This window comes from Canis lupus, chromosome 35 (genome assembly GCF_003254725.2).
Source record: "Canis lupus dingo isolate Sandy chromosome 35, ASM325472v2, whole genome shotgun sequence".
NCBI classification, from domain to species: Eukaryota; Metazoa; Chordata; class Mammalia; order Carnivora; family Canidae; genus Canis; species Canis lupus.
The window spans coordinates 17,051,668-17,070,672 of NC_064277.1; the positions used below are offsets into that span (position 1 = coordinate 17,051,668).

General features: G+C 40.6%; 1 protein-coding gene across 2 annotated transcripts in view; it reads left to right on the top strand.

Annotated features, from left to right (window-relative positions):
• Positions 1-41: 41 nt before the first annotated feature.
• KDM1B (lysine demethylase 1B) overlaps positions 42-19,005 on the top strand; it is a 60,096-nt gene continuing 41,132 nt past the window's right edge. The window contains exons 1-6 of one of the 2 annotated variants that reach the window (XM_025443722.3): positions 42-195; positions 3,888-3,987; positions 5,409-5,536; positions 6,580-6,669; positions 7,234-7,345; positions 12,783-12,899. In XM_025443722.3, coding sequence (XP_025299507.1) covers positions 3,901-3,987; positions 5,409-5,536; positions 6,580-6,669; positions 7,234-7,345; positions 12,783-12,899 — 534 coding nt within the window. In that variant the 5' untranslated portion in view covers positions 42-195; positions 3,888-3,900. Of the gene's footprint in view, positions 196-427; positions 572-3,887; positions 3,988-5,408; positions 5,537-6,579; positions 6,670-7,233; positions 7,346-12,782; positions 12,900-19,005 lie in introns of those variants that run through there. The other variant, XM_025443730.3, reaches the window with a different exon arrangement.

Genomic DNA, 19,005 nt, shown 5'->3' on the forward strand with positions numbered 1-19,005 from the left:
TCCCCGGGCTCGCCGGCTCCTCCCACCCCGGGTCACGCCGTGACAGGGGCGGAAGCGGCGGCGGCGGCGGCGGCGGCGGCCGAGCGGGGGCTGCGGCTCGCGGCGCGGATCCTGCTGTCCTGTGCGCGCGGCGCGCGGCTGCCCGGAGGCGCCGGCGGCCCGGGGCGGCGCGCAGCGTCCCGCCCGCGCTCCCAGGTGCGGCGCACGCGGCTGCGGGGGCGGGCGCGGGGGCGGCGGCGGCTTTCGGGTGACAGCTCGGCACAAAGCGGCTGGGCTGCGGTGCCGGCTGCGCCTCTGCCCGCCGCCCCGCGCGCAGCGCCCCTCGCCCGGGGTGGGAGGCGGACGGGCGCACGACGGGCTGCCCCCGCCCCCCGCTCTCCGCTCTCCGCGGCTTGGGCAGGGGCTGCGGGTCCGAGGCGGGGGGCGGGGGGGATTCCCGGGCTGGCGCGGTGCAGCGGCGGGGTTCCCCGGCTGGCCGCGGGGTGGGGGGTCCTCGCTAGCCCCCGCCGTGCTTCCTTTCTGTGCAGCGGCGCCTTCTCCCCGCGACTCCGTGCACCCCTCCGGCGCGAAGGTGAGCCCCGGAGGCTGCTGCTTCGCGGACTCGGGAGAGGAGACGGGGAGGCTCCTCGGGGAGCGAGGCGGCTGCAGCTGGCGCCGCGGACGTTGGGGCTCCCTCCCCCCGGGGGACTGTCAGCGCCCTGTCACCTGGGGAGTGCCCGCTGGCCGCGGGAGCCGCAGACCGGGGGGCGGGGGCGGGGGGCTCCCGGGTGTGCTCGCGCGCACAGCCCCCAGGTGCGGTCGTAACCCTCGGGCGCAGCCACCACGCGTGCGGACGCGAGCGGCTTTGCCAGGTTGCTGGGGTAACTCCTCCGGGCCTGAGCACCCGGACGGGGCGGCCCGATCGCCGTAGCTGTTAGTCCACAGCCCGGCAGCTGGCAGGTGAAAGAGGAAGGAAGAGAGGCAGGCCCAGCTGTAGCAAGTGAGGGTTCCGTAATGTGGAATCCAGCCGGAGGGAGGCCCAGCCTTCCCGGGGGTGCGGTGCCGGAGAGTGCGGACCCTCCACTTGGGGAGCTGGGCACTCTCCAGGTGCACGCAAGACTCAGGCCTCCTGCATTTTGTTTGTTTATTATTACTACTTTTACATTTTATTTGTTCATGAGACACCCAGAGACAGGGGCGGAAACATAGGCAGAGGGAAAAGCAGGCTCCCAGGGAGCCTGATGTGGGACTGGATCCCAGGATCCCTGGATCACGACCCGAGTCAAAGGCAGAGCCCAACTACTGAGCCACCCAGGTGCACCCCCCCACCCTTTTTAAAAACTCTATTGTAGTGGAAGAAGGGGCAAGAGAGGTTTCTTCAGGAGGTATAGGAGAATACGACTATCAATAATTGCCTTTCAGGCAGAGAAAGTACTCAGTAAAGCATGCAGGCAGTGGACCTGGCTCGGAAAATTTGATTTAACGTAGGTGCAAAAAAAAAAAAAAAAAAAAAAAAAAAAAGGTGCTAGTCCTGCTGTATTTTAATAAGTGGCCCAGAGGGAAGTTCTGGTTTGTGTTGTCTCGGAAGAAGTGTCTGTTAGTTTGTCCTTATGTTTAGAAATTATGCCGGTGCCACTGTAAATTTTTATTCCAGTCTGAAGCCTTTTGGGTTCCTTTTTTGGTGAATTCTGTGGTTTTTGAAAAAATATTGTTTAGTAGGCATACTTCAGGAAAAAAGCCTTCAGAATTATTAAAATAGAAATCTAGACATGGATATATCCAGATGTATATTTGTGGCCCCCCCCCCACCTCCCCGGACCAGAACCTCACTTTTTTTCTTCCTTTGGTCATGTTAGAAGAAAACCAAAGCTATAAGTTTAAAATTAGGAAGATATATGCTTACATAACTATATTGAATATGAAACACATTGATTATATTTAGTTAGGTGTGTTTATCACTTTGAAGAACCAGGTGAGAGCACCTTTAGTATACTCATTTGTTAGCTCCTGTGATCAGTATTTCTAAGATTATATTGAAAAGCACAAAAGTTGTAGTCCTTCCAACTTAAAAAATTTTCCCTTCATCTTCAGCCCCCAAAACCCAGCAACAGTGAAAATACAGAAATTAGTGTCAGAAAATGATGAGGGAATATCACTGTTAATTATATAATTAAAGGTAAAAGTATACTAATGCTAAAAGTATTTTTTTATATTTATATTTTTCCTAGACAACACAGACCTAACAATGGCTTTTATAATTAATGTTTTCCTTTCCTCTTAACCATTTCTGGAGTTGTATAATTCTTCATTGCAATTAAATACATATTTTCCAGTCCACAGTTGGATTAAAATGTTTGTTGAAATTTCCAGAAACTATGCTTTCTTTTGAGCTGCCAGTATTCCTAGGTGACAGGGCTAAATGTTGCATGAAACTTATATTTGGCTGATTATATTTATGTTCCTGAATCCCACATTAGACTCAAATATTTTTGCTGCAATCCTTACATATACATTTGCATACACTATATATATATATATATTTATATGTGCTTTGTGAGTCATTTTATGAATCTTGTGAGGTATATGTATCATATAAAGAAATTTTTTAGATCAGACAGCCTTTTGAAAATATAAATGTGATCTAGAAAGCCTTTGGGTATAAGAATTATAGGTACACAGTAGTTTTATTCACAGTATTAGTGTTTTATCCAGCAGTATAATGAGCAGTATAGAATCAAAAGCAACTTATTTAATGCATAACTGTAATGCATTTCAGAATATGTATAGGGTTTATGCGTTCATAACTGACATAGTGGTTTTGAGAAAATGGAGACTGAGTCAGAGGAATGTCCTCTTTATCACCAATGTCAAGATTATTCAAAGTTGGTGTAGGTGGTGAACCAAGTTTTCACATGATGTTAATAATCCGTGAAAATGCTCTTATGAATGTTAGTACAACTCACAGATACGAAACAGGATTACAAGGCTTTTCTCCAAAATGAAGATTATATTTGTGAAATTTGTATCATTATACTTTTGCACTTTCAAATTCCTTACTCATAGGTATGTTCTATTTATTTTTCATGCTATCATTTAGAGTGTGAATGTGTGGGTATGTGTAGTAAATTCAACAGATCAGGGAAAGAATTGTGTGATGATTATAAAATCTGTATGTTATTGTGTTCTTATGGTAAGCCTTTTTATTCCTTATTTAACTGAAAATACTAATTTTATGACTCTTAAACTTTCATGGTTACTATGCATTATTTTTCTTATAGATTTTGGTCCTTTTCTTAAATTTTGGTTCTTAATGTTTGTTTAACTGCGCTGCTATTACACTAGTTTGAGAGCTCATAAAATTTTCTGGTAGGCGATACCAGTGACTAACCCAGATTCCTAAACTCAGTAGTGACTGGACAATGTGCCTGAGATTTTACTGAGAGGGAACAAATGAGTTTTCTTTGTAAAGAATAGTAGGATCAAAATTCAGAAGCTTCTAAGATGATAGAGGAACGGAACAAAGATTAGGTGTTTTTTACTCATTGAATCTTATAAACAGCAGTATAATTGGTTTACTGGCCATCTGTGTGGTGGTATTCCTTATTTTTATATTTTTAAATGCGTATTCTAAAGGACAGCATTTATTAAGTACTTATAATATGCCAGGTCTCGGGCTTTAAATAGATTATCTTCTCATACCACTGCTGTGGTACATACTTGCTGTGCTCATTTTATATACAGCAACACTGAGGCTCAGTCATAGATTAAGTGGCTTGCAACCAGTGGCTTCACAATAGGGCAGTCTAACTGCATATGCTCTTGCCTAGTGAACTACGTAATCATTTTGCTCCAGAGTGTTGAAAGTATTACTGTTTACTTATTTAATTTTTTTTAATTTTTTTTTTTAGGTTTTCTGAAACAATGGCAACACCACGGAGGAGGACAAAGAAAAAAGCATCTTTTGATCATTCTCCAGATAGCCTGCCTTTGAGGAGCTCCGGTAGGCAGGTATTAATCATTTGTTCATTAATGCACCTGTTGGGGTTTTTATTTTTGTTTTTTAAGAGAGAGACAGCAAGCAGAGGTTGGAGGCCAGAGGGAGAGGAGAGCAAGAAAGAGAATCCTAAGCAGCCCCTGTACCCTAGTGTGGAGTCCCTCCGATACTGGGCTTGATCTCACCACTTTGAGATCATGACCTGAGTGGAAATCAAGAGTCTGATGCTTAGCCCACTGAGCCACCCAGGTGCCCCAAGTTTTTAAATTTTTAATCTCTACACCCCACATGGGGCTTGAACTTAAAATCCTGAGATCGGGAGTTGTATGCTTTACTGACTGAGCCAGCCCTATGCCCCCCAATGCACCTGTTTTGAATACATGAAATTATTATGATTGGGGCTGAAGTATTAGAGATGAGAAGGTATACTTCCAATCCTCAAGGAACTTCTGGCCTAGTGGAGAAATTCCCCTTGGAACAATTGCAGCACAGTGTGATAAAGTGATAGAATGTAGAAAAAAGTACATCTGGCAGAGGGAACCACAAAGACAAAGGCATAGAGTGTGAATCAGCATGAGCTGTTCAGAGAATCACAGCTGTGTGGTTGCTTCCAGGATATGAGCTGAGGCCAGATCATGCTTGGCTTGGTGTCATTGATAGGAATTTGGACTTGAGCTTGTAGCCGGTTGGGTGCCGTTGGCAGGTTACTTGCTGCCATTTCTTTTCTAGGGCATTTTTTTTTTTTTAAAGAAAGGTATTGAATGCCAAGTCTTTTTAAAAATTATTCAACTTTGGGTGATACCTGGCTTAGTTGGGAGACTGTGCCACTCCTGATGTTGGGGTTGTGAGGTTGAGCCCCATGTCAGGTGTAGAGATGACTTAAATACATATATAAGCTTAAAAAATACATATTCTGTTTTTAAAAATCTGCCGTACTGAGAGGATATCACTGCTCTAATTACACAAAAAAGTCTCGAGACACCTGGGTGGCTAGTGGTTTAGTGCCTGCCTTTAGCCCAGGGCGTGGTCCTGGGATCGAGTCCCACAGGGCTCCTTGCAGGGAGCCTACTTCTCCCTCTGCCTGTGTCTCTGCCTCTCTCTCTGTCTCTCATAAATAAATGAATAAAGTCTTAAAAAAAAAAAAGAAGAAAATCTCAATTTGAGAGTGGCTTTTGTTTTGAACAGTACAGCTTTTTCCTGAGAGGGGCTCACAAGCGTTTTAGTTCTGTCTTCGGAGACAAGTGCTACTTCTGTGTTTCCAGCAAGTCATTTGCAGGCTGCGGTCTTCCAGCACTTGCTGTACTGTCAGCCCCTCACCTACTGGCAGGGTGTCATTGATTTTCACAACGTGAAAGTTATTTTGGTCGTGAACCTTCCACCTCCTTCACCCTTGGCTGTTCTGGGGGAATCATGACCTCGGCTGGTTCTTCCTCAGGCAAAGAAAAAAGCAACAGAGACAACAGACGACGACGAGGATGGCGGGTCTGAGAAGAAGTACAGGAGATGCGAGAAGTCAGGCTGCACAGTCGCGTGTCCTGTGTGCTTTGCAAGCGCTTCGGAAAGGTCTGTGTGGAAGGCATGTCTCTTGGCCTCCCTGGGAGAGCATTCTTGGTGGGAGCATCATCCTCCAAGATGGTTTCCCTAAAGATAGAGATACTGTAAGTCCTCTAAGAATAGAGACGCTACACGAGCATTTCGTGCACACCACACACTGTCTGCTTCCCCCATGAGACCGAGTCGTGGCAGCTCTATGTGGCAGCCCATCGGTGTCCTCACATCCCGCCCACTGGGGCTGTACCTCTCCTGGGGTTGAGGGTGTGATGGGGTGAGGGCTGGGCACACAGTAGAGAAGACCCTGAACTCCCCATGGGGACCAGCGTGCGTTCACTTTTCCTGTGCTGCTTCTACCCCTCAGACAACATACCTCCTCTTCCAGTAGCCCTAGGGGGGGTCTCCCCGAAACCGTGAAGCTGCCTGCGCTGTTGTCATTTTTATTGGGATGACCCAAGCATGGCCTTTTACGTCCCGAGCAAACTCTTCAGTTAAGGTTTTGAGCCAATAAAGCCTAGAAAACAAATCCCATTTTTATTTTTTCATCACAGAGGTGGTGGTGTTAGTGTTCACAGTGGAGTTATATTTCAGTCTTTGGCTACATTATTGGCTGGGTGACAGGTTCTGTTTGCCAGAGAGTGTGCTTGACGGTCCGATTCCGGCTGGCTATTCAATATTGAGCCATATGTTATTGCTAGAGACTGCACTTGTCTCTTCCTGCACATGCCGCTTGCAGCAAGCACAGCGACATTCATTGTTTCATGTCATGAAACCCTGTCCTTGCTGCGGGGAGTCTTGATAAAAACTTCTAAGCCCTGGGCCCTTCTGGTGTGTAGCCAGCTAAGTACCAGGGGTCTTTAAGTCCCTGTGTCTACCAGGTATTATTAGAGATCAAACATCCTTTTAGTTCCCCCTGTCATCAACTCTTGGTTGTTAGGATTCTATGTGGAGATAGTACAGGATGGGCTCATAGGATGTGCTTAATACCTGTTTTTTAAAAAGCACAAGGAAATGCTTATTCATTACCAAATCCATATGTTTTTTGCTATTTTCAGGTGTGCCAAGAATGGCTACACATCCCGATGGTATCACCTCTCCTGTGGGGAGCATTTCTGTAATGAATGCTTTGACCATTACTACAGAAGGTTTGTTCACCAATTGTTTGAGGTTTCCATGGTGGAGGGGACAGTGGCGGGGGGCCGCAGAAGGGGTCAGACAATTAAGACAGAGCTCCTGGGCTGACCAAATTATTCTAGCTTTCCACCCATGCCTATGCCAACTACAGCTGTGCCAGAACTTTGATGCAGCAGTTGGGTGTGTGCGTGCTACATGTGTGCACGCTTACGGCTCAGAAAGTACTTGCTGTGAGACAGGAACTCTTTGTAGTCTGCAGATTCTAAAAAATCTAGGCATTGCTTTCCTCTTCTGTGGCAGTGTGTGGGGCAGGAATGCAGAGATTTGGGGGAGGATGCTTACAGCCATGGAGCACTGGACAGAGAGGTAGCCATCCCTGTCGGTTAACAGTTTTCCATGGTGAACTAGAAGGAAGGCACCCTTCCTGACCACCTGTTTGTTGGGTGCCCAGATAACTTCCCCTCTCCTTTTGATATGGCTACTTAAGTCCTTTACAAAAGACTTACTAATCTGCCTCCTGTTTTGAAAACCTGCTGAGCTTCTAGATTGATCAATTTATTTTTATTCTTTTTCAGCCACAAGGATGGATATGACAAATATACTACCTGGAAAAAAATATGGACTAGCAATGGGAAAACCGAACCTAGTCCCAAAGCTTTCATGGCAGATCAGCAGCTCCCCTACTGGGTAAAAAAGGAAACGCTGTATTGTCCTAGAAAAACATGTTGAATGAATGGCTGGAATGGGTGAAAATTACTGGTGTTAGGAAATCTGTTATTACACTCATTCTTCTTTCTGGATTTGTTAAAACATCACATATTTTATTTCTGTTGAAAACTTTCATAATTCACATAGTACAAAGAAGATGCTTACAGATCTTATTTAGGATAAAAATTATGCTTTGTATATAATTTTTTTGTAGCTTTTAGTTTATCGATTTAATTTTCCATGTAGCTGTTCTTGGAAAATATATTTTAGTGGTTGTATATATTAGATAAATATGCCATCATTTAATAAGCAATTTGCTGATTTTAAAAATATTACAGGTAATTTGGAGCTCTTGGACACTTAAAATTTTTTTATTGATGCAAAGTTCACATAACCAAATTAACTATTTTTTTAAAGATTTTATTTATTTATTTGAAAGAGAGAGAGAGAACAGAGGGAGAGGGAGAAGCAGACTCCCTGGTGATCAGAGAGCCCAGTGCAAGGCTTGATCCCAGGATCCTAAGGTCGTGATCTGAGCTGAAGGCAGATGCTTAATCATCTGAGCCACCTAGGCACCCCAAATTAACTATTTTTATTTTTATTTATTTATTTATTCATGAGAGAAAGAGACAGAGACACAGGCAGAGGGAGAAACAGGCTCCCTACAGGGACCCCGATGTAGGACTTGATCCTGGAACTCCGGGTTCAAGCCCCGATCCAAAGGCAGATGCTCAACCACTGAGCCACCCAGGCGCCCCAACTATTTTTATTTTTTTTTATTTTTTATTTTATTTATTTATTTGTTTGTTTATTTATGTATTTATTTTTATTTATGATAGTCACAGAGAGAGAGACAGAGGCAGAGACAGAGGCGGAGGGAGAAGCAGGCTCCATGCACCGGGAGCCCGACGTGGGATTGGATTCCCGGTCTCCAGGATTGCGCCCTGGGCCAAAGGCAGGCCCTAAACCACTGCACCACCCAGGGATCCCTATTTTTATTTTTTTAAGTTTTATTTATATAGGTACTCTCCACCCAACATGGGACTTGAGCTCATGACCTCAAGATTGAGTCACATGCTCTTCCCCTGAGCTAGTCAGATGCCCCCAAATTAACTATTTTAGGGTGCATGAGTTAGTAGCACTTAGTACGTTGATAGTATTGTGCAACCAAATGCTAATTTCAAGGCATTTCGTTATTCACAGAGGAAACCTGTGCCCATTGAATAGTCACTTTCCATTCCTCCTCCCCCAGCCCCTGGCAACCACTGATCTTTGTTTTTGTGGAGTACCTATTTTGGATGTTTTATATAAAGGAATCATGCAGTATGTGACCTTTCATGACTGACTGCTTTCACATAGCATTATGTTTTTGAGGTTCGTCTATGTTGTAATTCATTCCTTTCCATTGTATGTATGGATTGGTCAGAATTTATCCATTCATCAGTTAATGGACATTTTGGTTGTTTTCACTTTTTAGTTATTGCAGATAGTTGCTGCTCTGGACATTTGTGCATGAATATGAGAATACCTGTTTTCAGTTGTGTTTGGTATATACCTAGGAATAAAATTACTGGGTCATAGAGTAGCTCTTTGAGGGACTGCAAGACTCTTTTCCGTAGCAAATTGCTGCATGGTCTTCATTCCCAACAGCACTGTGTGAGCGTTCAAATTTTGCCACATCCTCACCAACTCTTGTTTTCCATTATTTTGATTCTAGCTATTGTAGTGGGCACGAATGTTAGATTCCCCTAAGTGGGTGTGTCTCATTGTGTTTTTTGACTTGCATTTTCATAATGATTAATGCATTTTTAGTGTGCTTATTGGTCATTTGTTTATCATCTTTGGCGAAATATCTGTGCCAGTCGTTTGCCCATTTAAAAAAATTATTGATTATATTCCCTGTGCTGTACATTTCATTTCTGTGACTAATTTATAACTAGAAGTTTGTATCTCTTAGGTGCCTTCACCTAGTTTAACCCATCACTCTACCCATCTCCTCTCCAGCAACCACCAGTTTGTTCTCTGTATATAAGAGTCTTTTCATATTTTTATTTGTTCATTTATTTTTTAGGTTCCACATAAAAGCAAAATAATATGGCATTTATCTTTCTCTGACTTACTTAATACAGCTTTCTCTAAGTTCACCCCTGTTGTTACAAGTAGCAAAATCTCATTCTTTTCTATGTTTGTGTTATATTCTGTTGTGTAGATATACACCACTTCTTTATCCATTCATCTAACATTGGACACTTGGGCTGCTTTCATATCTTGGCTATTTTACACAATCCTGCAATAAACATAGAGGGCATATATCTTTTCAAATCAGTGTTTTGTTTTCTCTGGGTAAATGCCCAGTAGTGGAATTACTGGATCATACTGTATTCTGTTTATTTTTTTGAGGAAACTGTATGTTTTCCACAGTGTACCAGTTTATGTTCTTACAACAATCCACAAGCGTTCCCTTTCCTCCATATTCTCAGCAACACTTATTTCTTGTCTTTTTAATACTAGCCATTCTGACAGGTGTAAGGTGATATCATATTGTGGTTTTGATGTGCATTTCCCTGATAATGAGTGATGTTGAGCATCCTTTCATGTGTCTGTTGGCCAACCATATGTTGTCTTTGGGAAAATGTCTATTCAGGTCCTTTGCCCGTTTTTAATCAGGTTATTTGTTCTTGGGGTTGAGTTGTTGAAGTTCTTTTTTTTTTTTTTTTGAAGTTCTTTGTATAGTTTGGATATTAACTCTTTATTGGATATCTCATTTGCAAATATCTTCTGTTCACTGGGGGTTGTCTTTGGGTTTTGTTGATGGTTTCTTCACTGTGCAAAAGTTTTTTATTTTGATGTAATCCCAATGGTTTATTTTGGCTTTTGTTTCCCTTGCCTTAGGAGACACATCCATAAATATGTTGCTAAGGCCAATGTCCAGGAACTTAACTGCCTGTGGTTCCTTTTGGAAATTTTATGGTTTCAGGCCTCACATTTAGATGTTTAATCCATTTTGAGTTTATTTTTGTGTATGATGTAAGAAAGTGGTACAGTTTCATTCTTTGGTATATGGCTGTTCAGTTTTCTCAGCACAGAGACTGCCTTTCCTCCATTGTATTCTATTCCTCTCTATTGTAGATTCATTGATCATATAAGCATGGGTTTATTTCTGGGCTCTTGTGCTCGTACCATAGTATTTGGATTACTACAGGATTTTGGTAGCTCCAGTTTTGTTTTTTTGGTTTTTTTCTTTTTTAAAAGATTTTATTTATTTCTTCACAAGAGACAGAGAGAGGCAGAGACACAGGCAGAGGGAGAAGCAGGCTCCATGCAGGGAGCCCAACGTGGGACCTGATCCCAGATTTCCAGGATCATGCCCCGGGCTGAAGGTGGCGCTAAACTGCTGAGCCACCCGGGCTGCCCTCCAGTTTTGTTCCTTCTCAAGATTATTTTGACTATTTGAGGTCTTTTGTAGTTCCATACAAATTTCAGGACTATTTGTTTTAGTTCTATAAAAAATGCTATTGGTGTTTTGATAGAGATTACTTTAAATCTGTAGATTGTTTAGGATATGGATATTTTGGATATTTTAACAATACTACTTCTTTCAATCCATGAGCATCGTTTATCATTCCATTGTGTCATCTTCAGTTTCTTTCGTTAACGTCTTGTAGTTTTCAAGTACAGGTCATTCATTTCCTTGGTTAAGTTTATTCCTAGGTATTTTTATCCTTTTTGGTACAATTGAAAATGGGATTGTTTTCTTAATTTCTATTTCTGGTACTTTATTTTTAGTGCATAGAAACACTGATTTCTATATGTTAACATAATATTCTGCAACTTTCCTGATTTCATTTATTCTAAAAGTTTTTTGATGGAGTCTTTAGAGCTTTCTGTATATAGAATCATGTCATCTGCCAATAGTGACAGTTTTGCTTCTTACCAATTTAGATGCCTTTTACTTCTTTATGCAGTAATCAGACAAGAAAAATAAATAAAAGGCATCTTTTTTAAACAACCCATTTTAAAATTAGGGCTATCTTTTGTTGTTGAGTTGTAAGAGTTTTTTATGTATTCTGGGTCCTAAACCTTTATAATATATGACTTGTGAATATTTTCTCATATAGGTTGCTTTTTCACTTCTTGATAGTGTCTTTTGATGTGCAAAAATTTTTAAAGTGCAGTTGATCCATTTTTGTCTTTTGTTGCTTATGCTTATGGTGTTATATTCAAGAATCCACTGCCAAATCTGAGGTCCTGAAGATTGACTTCTATGTTTTTCCTAAGAGTTTTATCACTTCAGCTCTTCATTTAGATGTTTGATCCATTTTGAGTTAATTTTTTAAAAGATTTATTTGAAAGAGAGAGAGTGCACATGAGCAGGAGGAGGAGCAGAGGGAGAGGGGGAGAGAATCACAAGCAGACTACGAACTGAGTGCAGAGCCTAACACGGGGGTTGATTCATGACCCATGAGATCATGACCTTAGCTGAAGGCAAGAGTCAGATGCTTAACCGAATGAGCCACCCAGGTGCCCTCATTTTGAGTTAATTTTTGTATGTATGTGAAGTAGGGGTCCAATTTTATTCTTTCCATATGTATATCTGCACACTTAAAAAAATAAACCTTAGGGCATCCCGGGTGGCTCAGCAGTTTAGTGCCGCCTTCAGCCCAGGGCGTGATCCTGGAGACCCAGGATCGAGTCCCACGTCAGGCTCCCTACATGGAGCCTGCTTCTCCCTCTGACTGTGTCTCTGCCTCTCTCCCTCTCTCTCTCTCTCTCTCTCTCTCTCTGGGTCTCTCAGGAAAAAATAAAATCTTTAAAAAGTAATAATAATAATAAATAAAAAAACAAAAAAATAAAAAAATAAACCTTATATTTTGGAATAATCTTAAATTCACAGAAAAATTAAAAGGATAGTAACAGAGAATTCCCATATAGCCTTCATCCAGTTTCTCCTAATATTACCATCTAACAACCATGATGTAAAGCTCAGAAATTAACATTAGTACAGTACTAATAACTACAGACTTTATTTGGATTTCGTCAGTTTTTTCACTAATGTCCTCCTTATTGTTCCAGGATCCAGTTCAGGATACCACATTCATTAAATGTGCATACTTTTTGACTAAATTTAACTGGTAATTTCCTTAGGTTAGAGCTGGAAAGCCTTTCTGGCAACAGTAACTTAGGTCCCCTTTGTACTTTCCTGGTGCCTGAGCTAGTATTGAATTGGAAGTCATTACCCTGATGGTATAAAAGTGGATTATATGGGTGGTGGTGATGCAGAGGGGAAGAAAAAAGTGCGTAGTGCAAAAAGGGTTGGTCATCATGTGGAGAATATGGCAGAGTGAGTGGTGGAGGATAGGCATGCTAGTGCAAGATTAGCCAACTCACTGACCTTGACCTATTGCTTTCCATCCAGGTTCAGTGTACAAAACCTGAGTGTAGAAAATGGAGACAGCTTACCAAGGAGATCCATCTTACTCCACATATAGCGAGGACCTACCGATGTGGTATGAAATCAAATACTACTGTTAAGGTATGATTTCTGGTGGTTTTCCTTTTGAATTAATGCATAGATTAATTTAGTTGTTGCTAAATCGTGATTCTAAAGATTTACGTTTTTTTTTAAGGATTAAACAACTTATTTTTAAGAAAATTTGAACTTCTGTTTTGTGTAATTGTGTTTACAATTACTTATTAATAACTTCAAATTTTTCTGTAGTCTCCTGTTTAGTAAATGCTTTTCCTTTGCTGTCATTTCTGGTTTCTCTGTCATTTCCTCTGCTCCCCAGCAAGTTTTCTTTTCTGCTTGGAATTTTGTATCTGCTTGGTCCTCATATCCTTTCTCATGGACATCACCTTATCTCTCTTCTGCTTGAGATAGTGCTCTTGGGACGCTGGGGTGGCTCAGCGATTGAGCGTCTGCCTTTGGCTCATCATGTGATCCCGCGGTACTGGGATCGAGTCCCACATCTGGCTCCCTGCATGGAACCTACTTTTCCCTCTGTCTGTGTCTCTGCCCCTCTCTTTCTCTCATGAATAAAAAAATAAGTAAATCTTAAAAAAAAAAAGAAAAGAAAAGAAAGAAAGAAAAAGAGAGATAGTGCTCTTGTCAGAGCTCTTCTGTTCCAAGTGTTGGTAAATTTGCTATTGGTCCTTCAATGCTTGCATTGTTCTAAGCCAGGGATCTTCAGACCTTTTTGTGGGAAGGAGGAAACTTTAGGCAGCATTTCCAGCTCTCTTGCCAAAGGTTTTACTGACTGATCAGCATTAGTGTATATTTTTTATTTATTGTGTTGATCATTTTATTGGGGTTGCATCAGTCCACGTATAACAGGACTTCAACTACAGTGCCTTAATCAATTGAGGATTTTATTCTTTTCTCATGATAGCAATTTGGAGATAGCCTGTCCAGGTTGATGTGACTGCCCAGAGAATTCTCCCTTCTAATTTCCAGTCCCACCAGGAGATGGTTGCTGTACCATTAGCCATTGTGTCCAAATTCTAAGCAGAAATGATGAGAAAGGCAAAGGGCAAGATGGGTGTGCCAGCTGAGCTTCTCCCTCTTGTATTGGTAAAAGAGTACCTTTCCAGAAAGTTCCACAGATTTTTTTTTTTTTTTTAAATACAACTCATTGGCTAGAACAGGATCATGCAACTACTACGAACAACCATATAGATAAAGGGAGAGAATCTCTTATAACTGAGCATGTTGCAATATCAAACAAAACCAGTATCCTTTTAGTAAGAAAGAAGGGATGAATAGATATGTTTGGGCATTTAGGAATCTGACATAGTTGATATAATGTGCCTTTTTTTTTTTTTTTTGACATGTGGCAATTCTTAGTGTTTAAAATATGTTTTTTTTTTTTAATATTAGTTTCAGGTATATAATGTAGTGATTCAGGGATCCCTGGGTGGCACAGCGGTTTGGCGCCTGCCTTTGGCCCAGGGCACGATCCTGGAGACCCAGGATCGAATCCCACGTCGGGCTCCCGGTGCATGGAGCCTGCTTCTCCCTCTGCCTGTGTCTCTGCCTCTCTCTCTCTCTCTCTCTCTCTGTGACTATCATAAATAATAAATAAAAATAAAAAAAAATATAATGTAGTGATTCAGTAATTCTATACATTACTCGGTGCTCATCATGATAAGTGTCCTCCTTACACCCCATCACCTATTTCACCCCCACCCACCTCCTCTCTGGTGACCCATCAGTTCTGTATAGTTAAGAGTCTATTTCTTGGTTTGTGTCTTTCCCCCTCTTTTTTTCTTTTTCCTGGTTTGTTTTGCTTCTTAAATTCCACCTATGAGTGAAATTATATGGTATTTACCTTTATCTGACTTATTTCACTTAGCATTATTCTCTTTGGCTCTATCTGTGTTGTTGCAAGTAGTGAGATTTTGTTCTTTTTCGTGGCTGAGTAATATTCCAGTGTGTGTGTGTGTGTATCACATATTCTTTGCCCATTCATCTATTGATGGACACTTGGGCTGCTTCCATCAGTTGGCTATTGTAAATAATACTGCAGTAAACATATGGATGCATGTATCCCTTTGAATTACTGTTTTTTATATTTTTTAGATGAATGCCCAGTAGTGGAATTACTGGATCACAGGGTGATTCTGTTTTTAAATTTCTAAGGAACCTAAATACTGCTTTCCACAGTGGCTGCACCAGTTTGCATTCCTACCACCAGTTTAAGAGGGTTCCATTTTCTTCACATCCTTGCCTACACCTGTTGTTTCTTGTGTTTTTGGTTCTAGTCATTCTGACAGGTATAAGGTGATATCTCATTGTAGTTTTGATTTGCATGCCCCTGATGATGAATGATGTTGAGCCTCTTTTCATATGTCTGTTGGCCATCTGGTTGTCATCTTTGGAGAAATGTCTGTTCGTGTTTTCTGATCATTTTTGGTTGGATTATTTGTTTTTTGAGTATTGAGTTGTATCAGTCTTTATATATTTAGGATACTAGCCCTTTTCAGATGAGTCATTTGCAAATATTGTCTCCCATTCAGTAGGTTGCATTTTAGTTTGGTTAATTATGCAGAAGTTTTTTATTTCTATGTAGTCCCAGTAGCTTATTTTTGTTTTTGTTTCCCTTGCCTCAGGAGACCTATCTAGAAAATGTTACTATGGCCAATGTAAAAGAAGTTACTGCCACTGTTTTCTCTTCAACAGTCTTTATGGTTTCAGGTCTCACGTTTAATCTTTAGTGTATTTTGAGTTTATTTTTGTGAATGGTGTAAGAAAGAGGCCTTGTTTCATTCTTTGGCATGTAACTGCCCACTTTTGTCAACACCGTTTGTTGAAAAGACTCTCTTTTTCCCATTGGATATTCTTAACTGCTTTGTCAAAGATTAATTGACCATATAATTGTGGGTTCATTTCTCGGTTTTCCATTCTATTCCATTGATCCATATATTTGTTTTTATGCCGGTACCATACCATCTACTGACTATAGCTTTTAATATAACGTGAAGTCCAGAATTGTGATGCCTTCAGCTTCACTTTTCTTTTTCAAGATTGCTTTGGTTCCTCACGGTCTTTTATGGTTCCATGCAAATTTTGTGATTCCTTGTTCCAGCTCTGTGAAAAATGCTGGTGGTGTTTTGATAGGGATTGCATTAAGTGTGTAGATCGCTTTGGGTAGCATGGGCATTTTAACAATATTTGTTCTTTCAATCTGTGAGCATGGAATGTCTGCCCATTTCTTTGTGTCATCTCTCATCAATGTTTTATAGTTTTTAGGGTACAGGCTTTTCTTTGGTTAGGTTTATTCCTAGGTATCTTATTAATTTTGGTGCAGTTGTTAAATGGGATTGATTTCTTAATTTCACTTTTTGGTTCTTCATTATTGGTGTATAGAAATGCAACAGATTTCTATAATTTTGTATCTTCTTCTGACTTTGCTGAATTCATTTATCGGTTCTAGCAGTTTTTTGGTAGAGTCTTTTGATTTTTTTGTATATAGTATCATGTCATCTATCCATAGTGAATGTTTCACTTCTTTCTTACCTATTTGGATGCCTTTTACTTCTTTTTGTTGTTTTGATTGCTGTGGACTTCTGATTCTATGTTGAATAAAAGTGCTGAGAGTGGACATCCCTGTCTTTTCTTGAACTTAGGGGAAATGATCCATTTTTCCCCAGCGAAGATGTGTTAGCTGTGGGTTTTTCATATAAGGCCTTTATTAAGGTATGTTCCCTCTAAATCTGTTTTGTTGAGGGTTTTATCATGAATGGATGTCGTACTTTGTTAAATGGTTTTTCTCCATCTATTGAAATGATAATATAGTTCTTATCCTTTCTCTTACTGATGTGATGCATCACATTGATTTGCAAATATTGAATGACTGTTGCAACCCAGGAATAAATCCCACTTAATCATGGTGAATGATTTTTTTAATGTATTTTTGGATTTGGTTTGCTAATATTTTGTTGAGGATTTTTGCATCTGTGCTTATCAGAGGTATTGGCTGATAGTTCTCTTTGTTATGTCTTTATCTGATTTTGGTATCAGGGTAATAATGCTGGCCTCATAGAATAAATCTGGAAGTTTTCCTTCCTTTTCTTATTTTTGGAAGAGTTTGAGAAGAAAAGGTATTGACTCTAATGTTTGGTAGAATTTACCTGTGAAGCCATCTGGTTCTGGACTTCTGTTTATTAGGAGTTATTATTATTATTATTGATTCCGTTTCTTTGCTGGTTATTGGTCTGTTCAAATTTTGTGTTTCTTCCTGTTTCTGTTATGATAGGTCATATATTTATCCATTTCTTCCAGGTTGTCCAGTTTGTTGGCATATTTTTTATATTATAAAATTGCAATTGTTTATATTTCTGTGCTGTTGGTTTTTATTTCTCCTCTCTCATTTGTGATTTTATTTGAGTCCTTTCTCTTTTTTTCTTGAAGAGTCTGGCTAAACATCTGTCAATTTTACTGTTTGTTTTTTTTCCCCCAAAGAACCAGCTCCTGGTCTCACTGATCTGTTCTGTTATCTTTTTTAGTTTTTGTATCATTTATTTCTGCTCTAATCTTTATTTTTGCCTTCCTTCTGCTGGCTTCAAGTTTCATTTGTTATTTTTCTAGCTCCTTTAGGTGTAAGGTTAGGCTTTTTGAGATTTTTCTTCCTGAAGTGGGGCTCTATTGCTAGATACTACCCTCTTAGGACTCCTTTTGCTATGTCCCAGAGGTTTAAATCATCATATTTCCATTTTCATGTACTTTTGAAATTTCTTGTTGTATTTCCTGGTTGACCCATTCATTGTTTAATAGCATGTTATGTAACCTCCATGTATTTATGCTCTTTCCAGACTTTTTCTTGTGGTTGACTTCTAGTTTCATAGCATTATGGTCAAAAAAGATGTGTGGTATGACTTTGATCTTTTTAAATTTGTTGAGGCTTGTTTTGTGGTCTAATATGTGATCTATTCTGGAGAACATTCCATGTGCACGTGAAAAGAATGTGTATTTTGCTGCATTAGGATGAAATGTTCTAAATATATCTCTTAAGGGTTGAGACACTGTTGTCATACTGTTCCAGTGTAACATTCAAAGCCATTGTTCCCTTGTTGACTTTCTGTTTAGATAATCTGTTTGTTGATATAAGTTAGATTACAGTCCCCTACTATTTTTGTATTATCGTCTATTCCTTTATGTTTGTTATTAACTGTTTTATGTATTTGGGTGCTCCTGTGTTAGGTGCATAAATATTTTTTAAAAGATTTTATTATTTATTTAAAAGAGTGAGAGAGCAAGCAGGGGAGGGGCAAAAGGAAAGGGAGAGGCAGAAAATCTCAAGCAGGCTCTGAGCTGAGCAAGGAGTCCAACATGGGGCTCAACCCCATGACCCTGAGACCATGACCTGAGCCAAAACCAATAGTCGGACACTTGGGCAGCCCCGGTGGCTCAGTGGTTTAGCACCGCCTTCAGCCCGGGGTGTGATCCTGGAGATCTGGGATCGAGTCCCATGTCGGGCTCCCTGCATGGAGCGTGCTTCTCCCTCTGCCTGTATCTCTGCCCCTCCCTCCCTCCTTCTCTCTCTCTCTCTCTCTCTGTTTCTCATAAATAAATAAAATCTTAAGTGTCCAACTATCTTTTTTTTTTTTTTAACAGACTGAGCCACCCTGGCACCGCAGGTGCATAAACATTTACAGTTGTTACATTTTCTTGTTTGATTGTCCCCTTTATTATATTGTCCTTCTTTGTCTCTTATTATAGGCTTTCTTTTAAAGTCTATTTTTCTGAAATATTGCTACTCCAGTTTCTTTTGCCATCCATTTGCAGAATAAATGTTTCTCCATCCCTCCCTTAAATCTACAGGTGTTTTTAGGTCTAAAATAAGTCTTTCGTAGATGGCATATACACAGTCTTGTTTTTTAATCCATTCTGTCACCCTGTGTCTTTTGATTGGTGCATTTAGTTCATTTACATTCAGTGTCATTATTGATAGATATGTATTTATTGCCATTTAATTACTTGTTTTTTTGTTAGTTTCTGAAGATTTCCTCTGACCCTTTCTTGTCTTTTTCATGGTTTTTTGGTTTTCTTTAGAGATATATTTGGATTTCTTTCTCTTCATGCTGTGCATATTTGTTAGTGGTTTTTGATTTGTGGTTACTATTAGGTTTGTATATAACCT